General features: G+C 43.0%; 1 protein-coding gene across 23 annotated transcripts in view; it reads right to left on the bottom strand.

Annotated features, from left to right (window-relative positions):
• Positions 1 to 19,125, bottom strand: part of Gramd1b (GRAM domain containing 1B) — a 273,207-nt gene that overhangs the window by 199,594 nt on the left and 54,488 nt on the right. For 3 of the 23 annotated variants that reach the window (XM_078047200.1, XM_078047201.1, XM_078047199.1), the window contains exon 1: positions 6,607 to 7,630. The exons of 1 other annotated variant lie outside the window; for it this stretch is intronic. In XM_078047200.1, the coding sequence (XP_077903326.1) occupies positions 6,607 to 6,980 (374 nt within the window). In that variant the 5' untranslated portion in view covers positions 6,981 to 7,630. Of the gene's footprint in view, positions 1 to 6,606; positions 7,727 to 18,011; positions 18,306 to 19,125 lie in introns of those variants that run through there. 19 more of the 23 variants (XR_013437960.1, XM_078047203.1, XM_078047212.1 and 16 more) reach the window with 14 other exon arrangements.

Here is a 19,125-nt window from a genome sequence, read left to right as displayed (position 1 = left end):
TTCCTGGGCTCAGAGGGCAACATAACCAGTCCCCTACCTTCCCCCCGCCCACAAAAAAAGTGTACCCTTGATGAAAGTCGGGGAGGAGGACAGAAGCCATCTTCAATGGTGGTTACCACATGACTTCCCTTCAGACAAGTGGCAGAAGAGTGCAGGGCCGCAGGCCTCCACCTCACCACACTTCCACCCAGTCACCCAGAAGGCAGAACCTAGTTGCATCCAATGCCATTCTGAGTATGTCTGTCCCAGGTTCCAGAACCTACATCAGCTCGCCAATGAGTTGCATCTTCTTTGCATAGAAATAACTCTGCATACAGGACTTCATTACATTTTTGATGACTGGTTGATTCATTAAAATTCAAACTCTGGCATGAATCAGCCTGTGGGCTCAACAGCTCACCACACCATTCTCATTTTTCCACATTCTTCATTAAGACCACTCTTGGGTGACCATTCCCATCTTCAAACCAACATACCTGCTACAACTTGAATGTATTCCCCAAATGTTCATGTTAATTCCCAAATTCATATGTCAGTGGTATTTACAGGAGGGCCTTTGGGAAGTAATTAGGACTGGATAAAGTCATGAGGATGGGTTCCTCACAGTGACATCTGTGGCTTAGAAGAGAAAAAAAGATCTGAGCTAGTGGCTTACTCTGTCTTGCTTGTGATATCCTCCGCCATGTTATGATACAGCAAGAAACCTTCACTAGATGCTGAGTTAATGCCAATGCCAAGCTCTCGGACTTCCAGCTTCCAGAACTGTGAGCCAAACAGACCTCTATGCTTTACAAATTACCTGGTTTTAGGTATTTTGTTACAGCAATAGAAGAACAGATTGGAACAGTTATCCATTTCCGACTTCATGCCAACACACCCAAATCACTTTCATCAAGAGGTATTTGGTTCCCATTCAAAACTCAATTCTCCATAGCAAGTAGATTAATGGTTGACTAGAGCTGGTGGGATTTGGGTTGGGAGGGATTGAGGGTACTAGCTAAAGAGTACAGCTTAGTTTGTAAAGTGAGGAAATGTTTTAAAACTGCAGACGTTTATGAGTATACTAAAGACCATTGAATTAAATTATGTTTTTTTTCACCCTGGGAATTGAACCCAGGATCTTATGCATTTTCTACCATACACTACCACTGAGCTAGACTTCCAGCTCCAAATTCAACACTTTAAATAGGTGAATTCCAAAAGTTAACTCAAAATGGATCAAGGAGCTTGATATCAAATCAGAGACACGGCGTCTGATACAAGAAAAAATTGGCTACGATCTACATACTGTGGGGTTGGGCTCCAAATTCCTCAATAGGACACCCATAGCACAAGAGTTAATAACTAGAATCAACAAATGGGACTTACTCAAACTAAAAAGTTTTTTCTCAGCAAAAGAAACAATAAGAGAGGTAAATAGGGAGCCTACATCCTGGGAACAAATCTTTACTCCTCACACTTCAGATGGAGCCCTAATATCCAGAGTATACAAAGAACTCAAAAAATTAAACAATAAGAAAATGAATAACCCAATCAACAAATGGGCCAAGGACCTGAACAGACACTTCTCAGAGGAAAACATACAATCAATCAATAAGTACATGAAAAAATGCTCACCATCTCTAGCAGTCAGAGTAATGCAAATCAAAACCACTCTAAGATACCATCTCACTCCAGTAAGATTGGCAGCCATTATGAAGTCAAACAACAACAAGTGCTGGTGAGGATGTGGGGAAAAGGGTACACTTGTACATTGCTGGTGGGACTGCAAATTGGTGCAGCCAATTTGGAAAGCAGTATGGAGATTTCTTGGAAAGCTGGGAATGGAACCACCATTTGACCCAGCTATTCCCCATCTCGGTCTATTCCCTAAAGACCTAAAAAGAGCTTACTATAGGGATACTGCCACATCGATGTTCATAGCAGCACAATTCACAATAGCAAGACTCTGGAACCAACCTAGATGCCCTTCAATAGACGAATGGATAAAAAAAAAATGTGGCATTTATACACAATGGAGTACTACTCTGCATTAAAAAAATGACAAAATCATAGAATTTGCAGGGAAATGGATGGCATTAGAACAGATTATGCTAAGTGAAGCTAGCCAATCCCTAAAAAACAAATGCCAAATGTTTTCTTTGATATAAGGAGAGTAACTAAGAACAGAGTTGGGAGGAAGAGCATGAGAAGAAGATTAAACAGGGGTGAGAGGTGGGAGGGAAAAGGAAAGAGAAGGGAAATTGCATGGAAATGGAAGGAGACCCTCATGGTTATACAAAATTACATACAAGAGGGAGTGAGGGGAAAGGGAAAAAAAACAAGGGGGAGAAATAAATTACAGTAGATGGGGTAGAGAGAGAAGATGGGAGGGGAGGGGATGGGGGAGTAGAGGATAGGAAAGGCAGCAGAATACAACAGACACTAGTATAGCAATATGTAAAACAGTGGATGTGTAACCGATGTGATGCTGCAACCTGTATACGGGGTAAAAATGGGAGTTCATAACCCACTTGAATCAAAGTGTGAAATATGATATGTCAAGAACTATGTAATGTTTTGAACAACCAACAATAAAAATTAAGGAAATAAAATAAAATAAATAGGTGAATTCTATGGTATGTAAATTAAAACTCAATAAAGCTATTTTTAAAAACTCAGCTCTGTACTCATCTCCTCCAGGAAATTTTCTCAGAAAATTCCACTTCAAACAGTAGAGAAAAGGGAATTATTCACTCACTCATTATCAATTTAGTCATCAACAAACATCTATGGATCCCCATGGAAGGCCAGGGACAGTGAGAGGCAGTGAAGACATAAAGATAAACAAGATGGGACTTGGAGTGTTCGAGTGTCATACTTCTGGTCCTTATATCCCCTAACCATGCAAATTTTACCCTATTCTCCACTTACTTCTCCCCAGGGTTTAAGGAGAAGAAGGGGATCTCCTGGTACTCTTCTTCGTATTTAAAGCTCAGTGCAGTTAAAATTCATAACCTGTGGCCCTCCCAGCCCCTTACCTTCTCCCTCATCAGACCGAATTGTGTGTCAAGCCTCAAAGACATTTTTCTCTATTGAAGAAAGGTAGATTTGGGGTGGGGAATGTGACAAGGTATGCTAATCCTCCTTAATCAAAGCCAGAGCAGAAAACCATTTTCTAGTCTTATTTCCAAGTCACGTAACATGCAAGGAGACTCAGGTGCTGCTCTGGGACATGTGAGTACTAACCCCATACTGTTAGGCACGCATCTACTCCATGTGAGAGACTCACAGAATAATGACAAGCTTTCGCTCTTGACTGGCAAGAGGAAGTTTACAAAACATTTTCCCCTGTATCACCCTTGTGACCTCCCCTCTTGTGACCTTCCATTAGCCCACAGATATTCCCTTCCAAAGATGAAGGTAAACTTGCCAAGGCAAACTGATGTATCCAAGGTTCCACAGTGAATCAAACACATAATTAGGTGTGAGCTCAAGTCTTCTGACTTTAAGCTTGATGCTCTCTGCCCTCCATGGGCTCTAAATGCCAATACCTTCTCAGGCAATCTTGGTGACTACTACAGGCACCTGTTCACTTGATGGCTCACTTCTTTCCAAGAAGCCTTCTGTCTCCACAGGCAAAAACTAATGAGGTTTTATTTTAGACACAATCCAGACAGATTCCAACAGAGGCAGGATAGCAGTGGTGAAGAGTAGAGATCTGAATTAGACAAATTTAGGTTTGAATCCAGAGCCAGCCTTTTTCTACAAACACAGCCTGCCCTCTGTATCTGAGAGTTCTGCATCTGTGGATTCAACCAACTGTGAAGAGAAAATATTCAGATTTGGAAAAAAAAAAAAAAATTCACCTAGCCAGGCCCCATGGTGCACCCTTGCAATCCCAGCAACTTGGGAGGCCAAGGCAGGAGGATCACCAGTTCAAGGCCAGCTTGGGCAACTGAGCAAGACCTCATCTCAAAATAAAAAATAAAAAGCACTAGGGATGTATCTTAGTGGTAGAGTGTCCCTAAGTTCAATTCCCAAGAACATACATACACACAAAAAATTGCATCAATACTGAACATGTACAGACTTTTTTCTTATCATTATTTTCCAGATAACTCAGTACAGCAACTATTTAGGTAGCGTTTGCATTTTTTAAGCGATAAGGTAATCTAGAGATGATTTACAGTATAAAGGAGGATATGCATAGGTTATATGCAAATACTATGCCATTTTACACAAGGGACTTAGTATCCTCAGGAAGTTGCACAATGAACTCCCTGTGGATTCTAAGGGATAACTACAAACATATATTCATCTAATCCAACAAGCCACTACTTAAAAGGCTTTTTTCAACTTACATAGGAGGCAAAAATCCTTCCTGATTTTTAAGGGTATGATTCCCACTCCAACAAAACTGAAGATTCCACCACACCCTTAAAAAACACCCCAAACCAGGAACACCTTCCTTAAATCTAAATAGATCCACCCCCAATGCCCATGCCAACCAGCAAGGCAAGACTCTTTTCTCCATATTTTATCCTCAATACACATAGCAGAATCTTAAGATCAAAACACGGTCTCTTTTAGAGACTCTCAGATTTGAGGGGAAAGCCAGCAAGCTGCAACAAACTCTCAGTTCAAGATTCCCTCCTGCCAAACTCACCCCATTTCTCTCTATTCTCCGGTAAGGGTAGCAGAATGACATCCCAGAACAGAAAGACTTACCCCCAGAGTCCACAGAAAGACCCAGAACAAAACTTTGCACCTACATCAGCTGGAAAAACCACGTTCAGTCATTGAAACAGAAAATAGAAACTCTGGAAGGCTTAGAATGCTCATGTTCTGCCTAACCTGACCCCACTCTTCAGCACCCAGCTCAGACACATGACTCACCTGTTCCTTCTGCCTTTCCCCATGAGGTTCCTGTTAGCCCATCTTTTGCCCTTCTCCTCATACTTTCCTGTTATTTCCTTCTACCTATCAGTGTTTGTCACGATTTGAGTCTCTTCCTCCCAAAAGTCTTCCTCTACTTCTCCAGGGCTCTCTTTTCTTGTATAATCAGTACCACATGGCATAGGATGTGTCTTCCAGGGACTCCACCTTTTCTAAAGAGTGAAACACATGTTCTTCTATCCTTCTTCTCAACTTCCACATCCCTCACTCTACCCAGCCCAACACACACACTCTCCTCAACATCACTACAATCGGCTGACGTCACCCTGAGCTTATAAGAACACTCAGTTAAATACTTGTTGAATTAAACCGAATGAGCCAGTTGCAGTGGTGCATGTCCTGTAATCCCAGCAGCAGGGGAAGTTGAGGAAGGAAGATGGCAAGTTCAAAACCAGCCTCAGTAACTTAGTAAGGCCCTAAGCAACTTAGCAAGATCTTGTTTCAAAAAAAAAAAAAAAAATTAAAAGGGCTGTGAATGTAGCTCAATGGTTCCCTGTGTTCAATCCCCATCACCCCCCTCCCCATAAAATATAATACAATGAATGAAAGTGAACAGATGGGGTAAAGGAATCCCTGGAAAAGTGGTCAATGATTCAGTTACTTCACACAAAAGCACAAATCTCTGTTAGGAGTCAGAGCCCTAGAGTCCAAAAGTAAATGAATAGGGTAGATGGTATCAATGAACTACAGAGGACTCCCAGCCCCCACAGGAAATGGACTTGGTTCAAACCCAGCTTCCTGAAGCAGTTCTTGCCACCAAGGCCAAGTGGAGTTGCCCTATGGGTTTCATACCAATTTTCCTTCTGTGGAAAAAAACTTGGCTCCCCACCACTGCCCCTCTCAGATATCACTTTTACCCAGCAAAAAAGTAGCTGGCACAAGCCACAGTGATATGGAAATGTGACTCTGATGTGGTAGAAAATGTGACTCACTCAACATTAATACTCCACCTGTACACATGTGGGTTGGTTTAAGGCAACCTGGTGTAGCCGCATGGAAAATAAAAACTGAAACGGAGTTCAGCAACAGACGTGGGGAGCCTCTCAGTAACTATCTCCATCTGTAGAATAGGAATCAGAATAAGGCTGCCAGAGTTTCTGTAAGGATACTTCCTTTCACTCTACTGATTTTTCCCCCTTTTCTTTTTTTCTGGTACCAGGGATTCAACCCAGGAGCACTTAACAAATCCCCAACCCTTATTTATTTTTTTATTTTGAGACACAGCCTGCTAAATTGCTGAGGCTGGTTTTAAATTTGCGATCCTCCTGCCTCAGCCTCCCGACACATGGGATTACCGGTGTGAGCCACTGTGCCAGGCCTGTAAGGATAAAATTTGGAGACACATGGTGAGGTGCCCTCACATAATAAGAGCTCAATAAATACTAGCTGCTGCTTTTTTATTATTTATTTTGCTTTGAAGATCAAAGGAGATGGAATGCAGCAGGAAACCTCCTGCCAACGTGTCATATAATATGAAGCCCCTGACTGGGGAAATGGGTGTTGAGTGTGGAAAGCATAAGTTCAGTATCCCTGATACCCGGCGCTGAGCCTTAAGCCTACTCTGGTGACAGGCTCCTGCTTTCGTCCTGGAAGTTTCCACCAGGTTGCCCTGGGGCCCTGGACGGCTCTGGGGAGGGGCGGGAAGGCAGGGGCGGATCAGGGACGTACCTGCTTTCACTGCACTCCTTCCGCTCCCTCACCCTCAGCCACTTGCGGAGAAGGAAGCGCTTTCGGCGCGGGGAAGCGCTGGGTGTGGAGCAGTTGGACCACGGGGTGTCCTCGTCGCTGGAGGGCGTAATCTCGATGGACGGCAGCTGCAGGAACTCCTTACCAGGAGCCAAGACGACAGGCAGGTCCTGCGCTAACCCGGCCTCCAGGCTCTGCTCCTGCACGTTCTTCATCCGGCGCATCTTGAAGCGCCGGCGGCGGAGCGTGGGGGTAGATGAGCTGGACCAGACCGGGCTGCTCTCCTGCGCGCCCTGCGGCTCGGGCACCTGCAGGGCGGGCAACTGCAGGTTCTCCATCATGTTGGCCGCCGGCATCGGGGTCTGTCGCCTCCGCGCTCCCTCCACGCCCTCGGCCAGCAGCCTCGCTCGCGTCTCCTGCTCGCTGCTCCCCACCCCGGCCCCTCGACACACGGTACCCTCTCACGTTAGGAAACTTGCGCGTCTCTAGCTGCTAGAAGAGCAAGTTCCTTTTCCTGGAGCGCGGCGAGGAAGGGACGCGAAGCGACGCGGCGCGCGGCCGCCCGTAGTCTTGAACTTTTCGGAGCGCGCTTCCTCCCCGCCGTCCGCCGCCGCCGGCGGGGCGACCCGGGCGCGGCGGGAGCCGCCTGCTAGCCACCCGGCCGCCCTCCTGGGGCTCCCCTCGCGCGCGCTTGTTTGTCTTCCACTGCGATCTCTCGCTTGCTTGCGTCTTTGCCTTAGCGAGACTCGGCAGCCCGGGGCCCCAGGGGGCGGCGCAGCAAACTCTCAGCGGTTTGCGTTCAGCAGACCAGGTTGGGGAACCGGCTTGACGCTGCAGGGAAGTAGAGAGCAGGAGGAAGAGGCAGTGGTAGGAGGGGAGGGAAGGAGAGAGAGAGAGAGAGAGGAAGCGAGACACTGGATAAAAACAAAAAAGGAGGCGGAGGAGCAGGGGGCTGGGGCGGCGGGGGGTGGGGGGCTATCCAGAAAGGGTACGCTGAAGCAGCGACAGCAGTGTAACTGTACACGGAATCCCGTGGGGAGGGATCTACCTCCCAGTAAAGGCTGCTCCAATCAGCCTAATGAAATAGGAGCACGAACCAAAGTTTCTCAGAGCAATGATTGGCTGGGCAGTTCTCATTAGCAAACTCCTTGCAGTTTTCTGGGGGAGGGGGCTGAAGCGGAGGGTGAATCAATCCCCACTCTCTCGGCCACCCAAGGTACCCGTTTGAGGGAAAACGGGATTTTTCAACTAAATCTCTGCTCCTAAGAAAGGTGCTTGCTTTGAGTTATTTGGGGTGCAGATGGGGACACGGGAAGACTTCACATAGTTATTGGGAGAAAGCAAGATTTTTGGAGGCTGCTTCCAAAATGATGAGCTGAGAAGAAACGACAGTTCTGTGGCACAAGCTGAGGACACCAAACATGACATACCCAGGAAAGACAGACAATAGGACACAAGGGACCAGTAAGGAAAAAAGACTGAACCCTGTATAATCTTCAGATACCATGGCCCCATCCCACGGAAACAATGAAACAGAGAAGGGCAAACAAGACAAGGCAGTGTATCAACAGAGTCCCAGGAGTCAGGTGCACCCCTTTCCACTCCTGGCACTGTTTACATTCTGCTTCAGCCTGCCAATGTCATGGACTGGGTCACAAAGTCTGGTATGTCCGCAGATCACAGAACCTAGAAGAGATCCGAGTTCTAGTGGTGTCCAAAGATGTGTTGAACCGGCCCTCCCCAGACCTAGGTATCAACCTAAGAGATGGGACTTGGAAGGGATCCACCCTGTCCGGGTTCCTCTGCTGGACAGAATCCAGTCAGCCTAGCTGCTATCAGAGAACCCTCCCCTTCCCAACAGGACAGTTGCCACTTCAGTACGAATAGACCAGGAGGGACCCCAAAGACTGCACAGAGTCCACAACTGGATCCAGCCTCTTCTTTGCCTTCTCTGTGGGTCTGGTTTCCATTTGAGAGTCAATGCCCAGATTCTGGGCCAGGATAAAGGTTACATTTCATAAGTGTCCCAAAGCTGAGGAGAAATTACTTAGCCAGAATTTACTGCAACAACAACAAAAACTATATCCCTGCAGGTCAGCAAAACATCAAGGGTGACACAGACAGCTGTCCATGGGTCCATCATGCCCTGCAGTGACACATGGGGCAGCTCAAAGCATCCTGACATGGCATAACCTCTGAGAGGCTGTGAAACCCAAGGAAGTGCGTCTTACTCAAGGAGAGACTACAACTGAAAAGCCAAGGCCAGGCCCACCCAAAAATGACTTCCCCCGGAACAGGGGCTTCTGTTTCTGACTCTTCACATCCGGGCACTGGCTCTCTCAGGGATGATTTGGTATCACTTTATTTTAACTCCCGGACATGGCATGGAAAGGAGAAACCCCTTTCCATCAGGTGTCAGGACTGGCAAGGCGTAGGCACCTCTCCCGCTGCCAGGACACTGAGGAAGCTGTACTGTCACTCCAAACTTGAGGATCAGGAGCTAGGCCAAGGCTCCACAGAGTTTATCACTGCCTTGGTTTCCTCCAAGGAGGAGCACTTTGCAGAGGATCTGACAACTTCCCAATTTCAGGAAGCTGCCTGTTAGATGGATTGTTGAAATAAGAGACCAAGGTTTCTGGGATGCAAGGGAACAAAGGAAGTCAGGACACCGCTATTCATTTGAAAACCAAAAGTAAATAAATAGACCCCCCCACCACCACCACATACACACACACACACACACACACACACACACACACATTCCACAGGTATTTTGGAGAAAAGAAGAGTCAATAAAGGGTGCAGTCCCCTTTATGCTCATCAGGTGTGCTCTGAATTTAAACATGTGCCTCTCAAAAGGAAAAAGAGCCACCAGTTCCCTCTTCCCATACACTTCAGCCAAGTGTCCTACAATAGATTCTGGACCCAAAATCCTGTGAGATTTAATTTAGGCTTTGAGCACAATACTGGTTGAGAATGATCACCTGGCCTCAGGCAAAACCTCCTCCAAACCAAATCTGAGAAGGTCTCACTTGGTTTGGAAGCAGACACCCAGAGTACCTCTTTTCCCTAACACCGTCTTTAGTAACTCAGGTTCCGAAGCCTGCTCCAGGGCATCCAGCACTGGAAAACATAAAAATAAAAACAAACCCTAACACTGTCCTTGCTCACTTCCATCTGCAGTCTCTTCTTCCTTTCAAGCCATAACCTTATTAATCCATTAAATCACTAATCAAAACACACCCTAGTAAGGTAATAATAAGTCACTGCTTTGAAACATGCAATGCTCTTCAACTGTGAGCCATTGTCACTTGAAAACTGGAAGCATATTAAGGACAAACAAATTTCTCCTTCCACTGAGTCTCTATAGAATCCTGTGCTCTTATTTGCATGTGACTTTCATGTTTTTTAGAAGGACTCTCATACATCACATTGCCTCTTTCCAGGGGTCCTAGCTGTGAGGACTTATTCCTCTCATTTTACACTTGATAAAAGTGAGACAGAGAGATGCAGTAATTTATCCAAGGTTAACGATAAATGACAATGACTCATCGATGACAAGGCCAGAACTTGAACCTGGGCCTTCTGAAGTCAGCTTAGAGGCCACCAAAATCACATCAAATGCATTAGCTCCGGAAAGCAGTATGAGTAACACCAGAATTTTACTAACTCTGGCTTCAGTTGGGTATATTATGAAATTACATGGCGCTGTTTAATTCCAACAGTAGTTTTACATGCAGGAAAATGGAAGCACGATGCTTAGAAAAACAATTGCCCAGTGCAGCTGATATCAGGGTGCTAGGACCAAAGAGTTTCCAGGACCCTCTTTTAGAACCTTAGCCACTGCATTCACTCACCAAGCTCCCTCTATCCCCCACCCTCCGTTTTTCCTCTCTCACGTTTTGGTTCTCAGTGACTCCAAGGTTCTCTGGGAAACTGACCTCACCTTTCCACCTGCCTCCGCCCCCCAGACAGGTGGTGGCCAGACCAACTCAGGCCCCATCCCCCAACACACAGCTAGCCTTCTGACTTAAATGAAAGAAGCTCAGATTACCAAGCAACTGTTGTTTATTCTCAGCTGCACAAGCTCCCTTTTCCGGGATACCCAACACCTGTCTATTACTCCTGGAGACCCATAGAGAACATAGTCTATTATTCAGTAGAAACTTTCAGCAGATAATTTAATTGAAAAATAGCAACTTAAAGGATAGTTTTCTCTGGGATGCACATCCAAGCAGGTGTGAGGTGGAAGATGTAGGCCCCACTAACCTATGGTCCTACCTGTCCCAGGACACCAAGGGCAGGAAACTCCCAAGAATACAAGGGTGTCCCCTTCAACACTGTTGCTGCAAGACAAAGAGTTCCCACCTCAAGCCTGGACACAGAGCTTGCCCTGAACAGTATTCAGAATGGCCAACCCTAGTCATTAGTCTTGGTTCCAAGGAAAGTAACAGACACTGGACACAAGTGAGACTTATTCCTCACAGGGAAGGTGGAAATATGGAGGATATTAGAACAAAGGGCAATCTCTAGCTTTGTCTATTGCTAAACAATAGAAATGAGTTGGCATAGAGTTGGCTACCTCAAGATAGCAGGAGTTCAGGTCAGGTCAAAGTTTATCATTTTATTTGGATTGTGTTTAGCAATCTAAATAAAATGATAAACTTTTACCAAGGGTAAGGCCAGTTAAGGACTAGAATGCCTTACCAAGCCCAGTTAGAGTGGCTTTCTCTTTAAAGGTAACTGGAGCCTCTTTAGAAGCAGGGGAAGGAAAGGGATTATCTCTTAAAGGCCCATCCTTACCTTACCGTTTTTTTTTTGGGTCTCTAAGGTCCAGACTCTCATTAAAGTGAAAGCAATTTGCTTCTGCTTAAAACAAAGTCTGTCTGAAGGGACCACCACTGGCTTCAGGCATTTTGATCACACATGCTAAACACTTCTCAGAAACCCACAAATGGCTTTAATATCTTGCACAGTGAGCTAGAAATACAGTGATCAAAAGCACTAGTGAAGCAAGGGACTGGGGTGGAGGATATGGGGACAGGGGAAGGAATTGGAGAGAATAATTTACACTCCACCCATGGCCTCTCCTCTCCCTCTCGCTAATCCCCCCTTCACTTCAGCAGAAAGCAGCTAGTTACTTAAGAAGGGTCAGAGGAAACTGCACTGGATTCATGTGGTTAGAGAAGAAGGGTAGAGTAGGAGGCTGACACTGGCTAAACACAATTTAAATAAAATCATGGCTGACCATGCCATCATGTCCTGCTTCTCTTTTCTGAAGAAAAAGGAGAAAAAAACTTCAAAACCTTGATGGAGAGTTAGTTCCCCAGAATACAGCCTGGGGGAAGGGGGGCTGTCAGCCTTGGGGAATGCCCAAGGTCAGCAGAGGTTGCTTCCACTAGCCTTCACTGGAGCCAGGGTGAGCAATGACGTCACCTCAGGAGAAGGACTGCCACCCGATAAGCCCTCCTGGTTTCATAGCTCATTAAAAGTCTTAGGAGTCAGAGGTTGTTTTGCACAACAACATTTGGCTACCTTTGTTTTTGATACCAGAATACCAAGGCACAAACAGATATTATCTCTTGTCCTCTAGATCTTGCCAGGACAATTTTTGTGCAAACCAAGGCTGGAAAAGACTTCCCTGCAGTCACCCCATCCACCCTTGGCTGATCATCCCATGCTTTAGGTACTCAATTACATTCCTCAGAAGCATCATGGAATATATCAGCCTATCAACCAGTTATTAAAAGCACAGGCCCAAAGTCAAGCTAGCAGAGTTTCTGACCTCTTGCTATTACCTACTATCAGGCAGGACGTCTTCATCTTCTTATCTGTAAAATCAAGATCCTGAATAACATCTCTCTCCTGAAGTGGTTGTGGGCATTTTAGAACAATGTAGGCCATTTAGATCAGATCTTAGCACATAGTAAGAGCTCCATAAATGTTAGAATTTGCTGGGTCTATTTACATTTCCTTTATTGTGCCCTTGTTAGGAAACAGGACTACTCATGTTCATTTCCAATTCAGTTCAATTCTACAAGTAGTTGTTAAGCTAGACCACTCTATAAGACTTCTAACTGAGGAAGTGCTAGAGCACAGCAAGATAAATAAGATGCACTTTGTACATCAGAGTGCACAGTCTAGCAAGACAGGATTAATGAAGGGCAAAAGAGATGTGAGTGGAAAGATTGATAAATTTTAACTAGAGGGAAACAGGTGGTGTAAGGAAGTCCTATAGAGGAACTGGCATTTAAGACATTAAGCATGCATCTCAATAGAAAAGAATTGGGCAGTAGAAGTTTGAGAGAAGGCAAGGAAGAGTGAATACTCAGTTTCTGAAAATAAGAAAAGATGTCACATTGTATTAAAGGACATACTAGAAGATGAGGTGGAAAAAACAAGGGAGAGATTATGGTGAAAGTTGAAATTTAGGTTTTACCCTTCAGATAAAGGGATGATATTCAAATTGGCTTTTATTTTTATTTTTGTTCTGGGAGGGTGACGTTATTGACCTGTATTTGGGGAGTATCAGCTCTAGTGATAGCATGAAATATGTACAGGAAAATCAAAGGGGAGAAGTACATAGATCAATCAGGAGACTAACATTCAATCCACAAATATTTTGGGAATATTGATCATATGAATGGCAAATAGTTCAGATAAGAGATGGGAGAAATTTAAAATATGGCAGGAAAAAAATGTGGAATAAGAAGAGATGGGCAAGGAAAATGGGACCCATGTGAAGATTTGTTCAGAGATAGAATGGAAGAAAACCAAGAAAGGGTAATGATTCAGAAGTCAAGAAAAGAAAAAAACCAGAATTTATTGCCTGGTTACAGCAAGACAGGCAGTATGCTAAGTGCTTCATGCTCTAAATTGTATTTGACTCTTCTAACAGCCCTCAGAAACTGCTATCAAAAGCCCCATTTTAGAATAATGAGAGATTTTACAAGGTGACTTGCCCAAGGTCATATAGCTAGGAAGTGAAAGATGTGCATTAATTTAAACTGGGGTTTCTCTACTTTAAAACTCATACTTTTTCAGTTGTATCATACTTCTATAAGACAAATTATATTGAATGCTATAATACAGTCAAGCAGGAGGAAGACGGATATAATTTCATTAGATTTTATAATTAAGTCATTGATGACCTCTGAAAGGAGAAATGAGATTGAGATAGGTTAAAGAGTAAACAGAGAAGGAATAAATGGAAGTCTGCAAGATCAGACTGCACCTTCCAGAAATTCAGCAGTGAACAGAATCAGAGACAGCTATTCATTCTCAAATGGTTTTGAGCATCAGCTGTGTGTTAAATACTTTTCTAGGGCCCAGAGTTAGATTGTGAAAAGGCAAGTGTTTATGGGGTTGGGGGGGTGGGGCAGGTAGGGAAGAAGGACTGAGGGGGACAAGGAAAAAAGAGGAAGAAAGAGCCCAGTCCAGAGAACAGTTGGGGAATGGAATAAAGTGGGGTTTTTTCCCTTTTAATTTTTTTTTTTTGTGTGTGTATGTGTGTTTTATTGTTGGTAGATGTTACGTTTCAGAGGAACAAAATGTAACTGCACGATTATGCCATTTAAAATGGTGTTCTACCTATACCTGCTAAGAAAATTGAAGCTTGGTGGTGTACCTGGTAATCTAGCAAATCAATCAAAAAGTACTTAATATTCCCAGATTCTAAGCATACCATAATTCTTGGTACTATAAAGAATTTCTTAAAAGTGTATGTAAAACTATTCAGTTTTTGAAAATGTTTTGAATGCTTATCATAGATGACTGTAGCCTTAGTTGCTTCAAATTTGAGGGAGGGGAGGAAAATACAGAAAACCAATCCAAGAACTACAACTTGGTAGCAAAATCTACCTTGGTAGAAATATGTACCAAGTACAGTGTTAATACAGGGGAGAAAGATCCTGATCCAGAGAACTTTGCAGCAGAGACAGTACCTAGTCACGTTTTGAAGATTGGTAGTAAAGTTTTCCATGTAGACCAAGATAAGCATGTTTCCAGCAGAGAAGCCACGTGTGAAAAGTCACAGAGATACGAAAGAGAACATGGCACGTTCTTGGATTTACTAAAAGAACAGTTTGCATGGAGCATAATGAACATTCAAGTGGGCGAGGTTTGAGGGGGAGACATTATGTTACTATAAATCATCCCTTGTTCATCCATTTAACATATATTTATTGAGCCCATCATTCTAAGTGCTGGAAAACAGGGGTGCACAAAATCAAGTCTGGGCTTTGGAGGAGTTCACATTCTAGTGATCCCAGAATTCCAGAATGGCAGAACAGAGATTTCCAAGGTCTGATTCAACCATCAATTTACCTTCTTTGTTTATTTTTGGTTTACAGATTAGAAAACAGAGGCACAGGGAAGCTACACCGTTTTACTGAAATCACACATCAAAAAGGTGGCACTTCACAGATGGAAAAGGACTTTGCATACAAAGACCAAGACTGACAGAGTTGGAAGCTTAATTCATTCAAGAGGAATCTCATGCTCTAGCAAATGATTTCTTTTAAAAGTTAAAGCAGCCAACCAAGTCTTTTCTGATAGGAATGTTGGTTGTTCCACTGCCCCTCAATCAGAAACCTGTTATAGACAAGCAAATCAAGATTCACAGAACTTTTCATGTTTGAGCCAGTGCACTCCAGCCGCTTCTAGGTTCAGAAGGGTGATAACTTCTTATCCTGAGATACAACACTGAGATCATAAAAGTGAAACCAGAAACAGTTGCTGGGCTTATTCAGATGGGATACAATAGTATACTACTCCCCTCCCCACCAAGGATATTAGCCTTTTCATACTATGCCAAGCCAAAAAAAAAAAAAAATGGAATTGCTTTGTTATGATACAGGAAGGAGCAAAAGATGGTGGGACTCAATGGAGGTTTTTCATTGGTGGCCCCTTTAATCCAGCCTTGGTCAATTATTTCCATTGCACCCTGAGTCATTTATCTTTCTGTAAGCAAAGCATCTGGAGGCAGTAATTGTAAATAATTCATTCCTGTACAATTCTACAGTTGGATTTAACTCTGATCTCAATGAAAATGACATATTGGATGTTCCCACTTTTTAGAGCTGGTTGGTTTGCAACTGCCATGGCTATACTCTGCCCCAGAACTGTCCTGAGGGGTAGAGCTCCTGTTTATATCCCCCTACCTCTCTCCTAGGAGCTAAGATTCAGGATCACTGTGCCCACACCTTCCCTTGATCCAGTGACTTCATGATATTTTACATACTCTGAAATTGAGATTTGAGGATTGGTTATGGTAAGTGATTTCTTTTTAATATTTATTTTTTTGGCATAGATGGACACAACACAATGCATTTTATTTTTATGTGGTGCTGAGGATCGAACCCCGGTCCTGCCCGTGCTAGGTGAGCGCTCTACCACAATCCCAGCCCCATGGTAAGTGATTTCTAAAGTCTTGTAGCTCTCAGAGTCTATAAACTAGAAAGATCTACTTAGGTTGAAGCACTCTTGATATCTAACAATAAATATCTAAAAATATATAAGTCTAGAAAAATGCTTTATATAAAACAAATCACTTATTTGACCAAAATATTTATTAAAAATAGATATTTTGTTGCATGCATGATTTTTTTTGTGTGTGTGTGATACTGAGGATTGAACCTAGAGGCACTCTATACTGAGCTACATTCACAGACCCTTTTATTTTTTGAGAGAGGGTCACACTCAGTTGCCTGGGCTGGCCTGGAATTTACAATCCTCCTGTCTCTACCTCTCAAGTCACTGGGATTGCACTAGAATTACACCACATTCAGTTACAAGGATGAAATTTTTATTCAATTAATAAACTTGAATAAGGAACATTCTTTGAGAAAGCCATCTGTTGAATAGAGTTTCCAAATAGACATTAAATGCATCGCTAGATATAGAGTGACCCTGTTTTTCTGTGTTTCCAGGAAAAGAAAGAGCTTCATTTCCTATGCCCTCTAACACTCCCTGGATAGGTAAGCAGGTAGGTCTGGAATACACTAACTCTGCCTTACAATTGGGGATTTTTATGAACAATAGACTTTCCTAGGGTGATAGAATTATAGGCCTGGAAGAAACATGAAACATTTAGTTCAATGCCCATCCTTCTTCCACCATATTTCACCCGGATTCATGATGAGAAACTGAAGAGTTGGCAAGGTAAAGCTTGAACCAAGGTCACAAAGCTGGAGGTGAAACAGCTTTTTGTCAAAACATACTTTGGTCAAATTCTATCTAAGCAACTCCCATTATTATTTTGGAAGTAGTATTTTTGACCTCAAAGAATAATTTAAAAACAAATTGCACCAAAGAGGCCTAACTCAGCCTGCCTTTGAACGGACACATTTTGTGAGCATCCAATTCCCTCATAAGCCCCTACAAAGCAACAAGCTAATCAAACACAGTACCTCGCTAGAACTAATCCCAATGTGTGAACATTCAGATTTGTGCAAAAGATAGAGTAGAATATTTATTTGCTTTTGGAAAGGCCTTTTTGCTTTACATAAATTGAATTTCTTAATGTGGGAAATTTCCCTAAAGCATTTTAAATATTACTTGATTTATACATAATCTTGCAGAGCACCACTGCTTGATAAAAGTCCATCTGTAAATAATCAACTTATATGATCTTACACTGTTGATTTCAAGTAAATATAGGGCAACTAAGACCTGAACCAAATGCAAATCTGCTTCAATCAGGCATAGATTAGAAATGTTTCAAAGTCTTAAAAATTTTCAGAAATCACCTAAGATTTCTTGAGCCAGGCCCTGTATTTTTCTTAAGACTTACTCTATCCCTCTGAGTCAAATGTCACTCCCCCTACCCCACTCATTATAGAGATGAGGACGCAAAAACTCAGAGAAATTAAGAACTTTAAACATCAGATGTGATTCAAACCCAGTTATTTAATCCAAAATTGTGTTTTATCGATGTCACAATTAATCCATTTTAACTTTCTATAAAATATCTATTTTCAGGCATCATTTAAACTGGTTCTCCCTGTCTTTCTTTTTTTCCTTTCTTTTTTTGATAAAGGTTTATTTGATTTTAAATTTTGCAAATAAATTAATATTTGAAATTGCAATTTGCTCTGATAGCAAGATTTAAGCCTTTAAAACTTTGTTTGTAGAATTTGTTTTCACGTTTAATTCAGTCAGCTTCTGTTAATTCCCTAACTAAAATATACCACAAAGTTAAACCAATTTCTTTGGGAGTTCACATTGAATTCTAAATATTTTTTAAAAGAGACACTATCCTGAATGTCTAGCAGAACACCCTTGCCAGAAATAACAGAAAGAAATACCTTTGAGGGCATGTCCAGACCACATTAATGTAGGTAGCCCTAATCACCAATTTTTGCCCAAGTGTCTCAAATACTTCTTACCTGTTAAGAAGTCTACCTATAGATTCTGAGGCAAGTCAGCAGGGCTCAAAATCCTGGTGCTTCAAGGATCCTGCTATTGAGGATTAAAGACTCAAGACTCCAACTGCTGGCCTTTTGCAAATAGGTCAGCCTGAGGCTCCACTACGGTAGTTTTTATAAAGTGGGGCTTGCCACCCTTTGCTGAAATAGTAGCTCGATAAATACTAGAAAACCTTTAAAAGTGGCTTCTCTGTGTTTCAGTTTGGCTTCCACAGGTAGGTAACTTCTTTCCATGATGCAGTCAGACAAAAGCTTAAATCTTGCTCATCAGAGCAAAGTCTCCTTCCTGAAGTCTGGCTCACGTGATCTCATTCCAGGCGAGTTTGCCACCCATGCAGGCCCTTGGACCTTGGACCTCAGAGACCTCAGGTTCCATCCCATCATAAATTTTTTCCCAGCTTGACTCAAAGAACAAACCAATCATCACTTGTCACTCCTGAATGTCCTTCAGGCAGAAAGCACCTAGAATACTAAAAGTCAAGGCCACTGCCCCACCTCCTTTCTCTCTCAGGTATACACTCTCTCACACAGGTGCACACACAAACATAGAAATTCCCTCACTGCCTTCAGGAACCAGATACTGTTCATCTAAAAGTAAATGATGAGTTCCCATCCACAGAGGTAGTGACACCCAGAATGACCCTGTCGGGGACAGTCTCACTATGTGGTTGAGACAGATGCCTTTGGTCACTTCTAGGTCTAAAGTTCTAAAACATCCCATGGGTTCAAATCTATGCCTGCTCTTGCTCTTCCAGTGGTCATTTTGTGACACCTTCTCTTTCTTATCTCCTTTGAGAATAGCTTCAAAATCCATTTAAATCCATCATTACAAGTATAAAATAGTCACAGATCAGTTTACCCATATCGCTTTCAACACATTATTTCCCATCTCATATAATAATGATTATTATTAATATATCATATAATCAATTATTATTATTATTGTTATTATTTTGTGGTGCTGGGGGTGGAATCCAGGGCTTCATCCATCCTAATCGAGCACTCCACCACTGAGCAACATCCCAGCCCTGCACCATAATGACTAGTGTGAATTTTCTACTTCCTCCAGACCGTA

This window comes from Ictidomys tridecemlineatus, chromosome 4, assembly GCF_052094955.1.
Source record: "Ictidomys tridecemlineatus isolate mIctTri1 chromosome 4, mIctTri1.hap1, whole genome shotgun sequence".
Taxonomy (NCBI): Eukaryota; Metazoa; Chordata; class Mammalia; order Rodentia; family Sciuridae; genus Ictidomys; species Ictidomys tridecemlineatus.
Note: the sequence above shows the minus strand (reverse complement) of the source record. Positions and strands in the feature narration are given on the sequence as shown.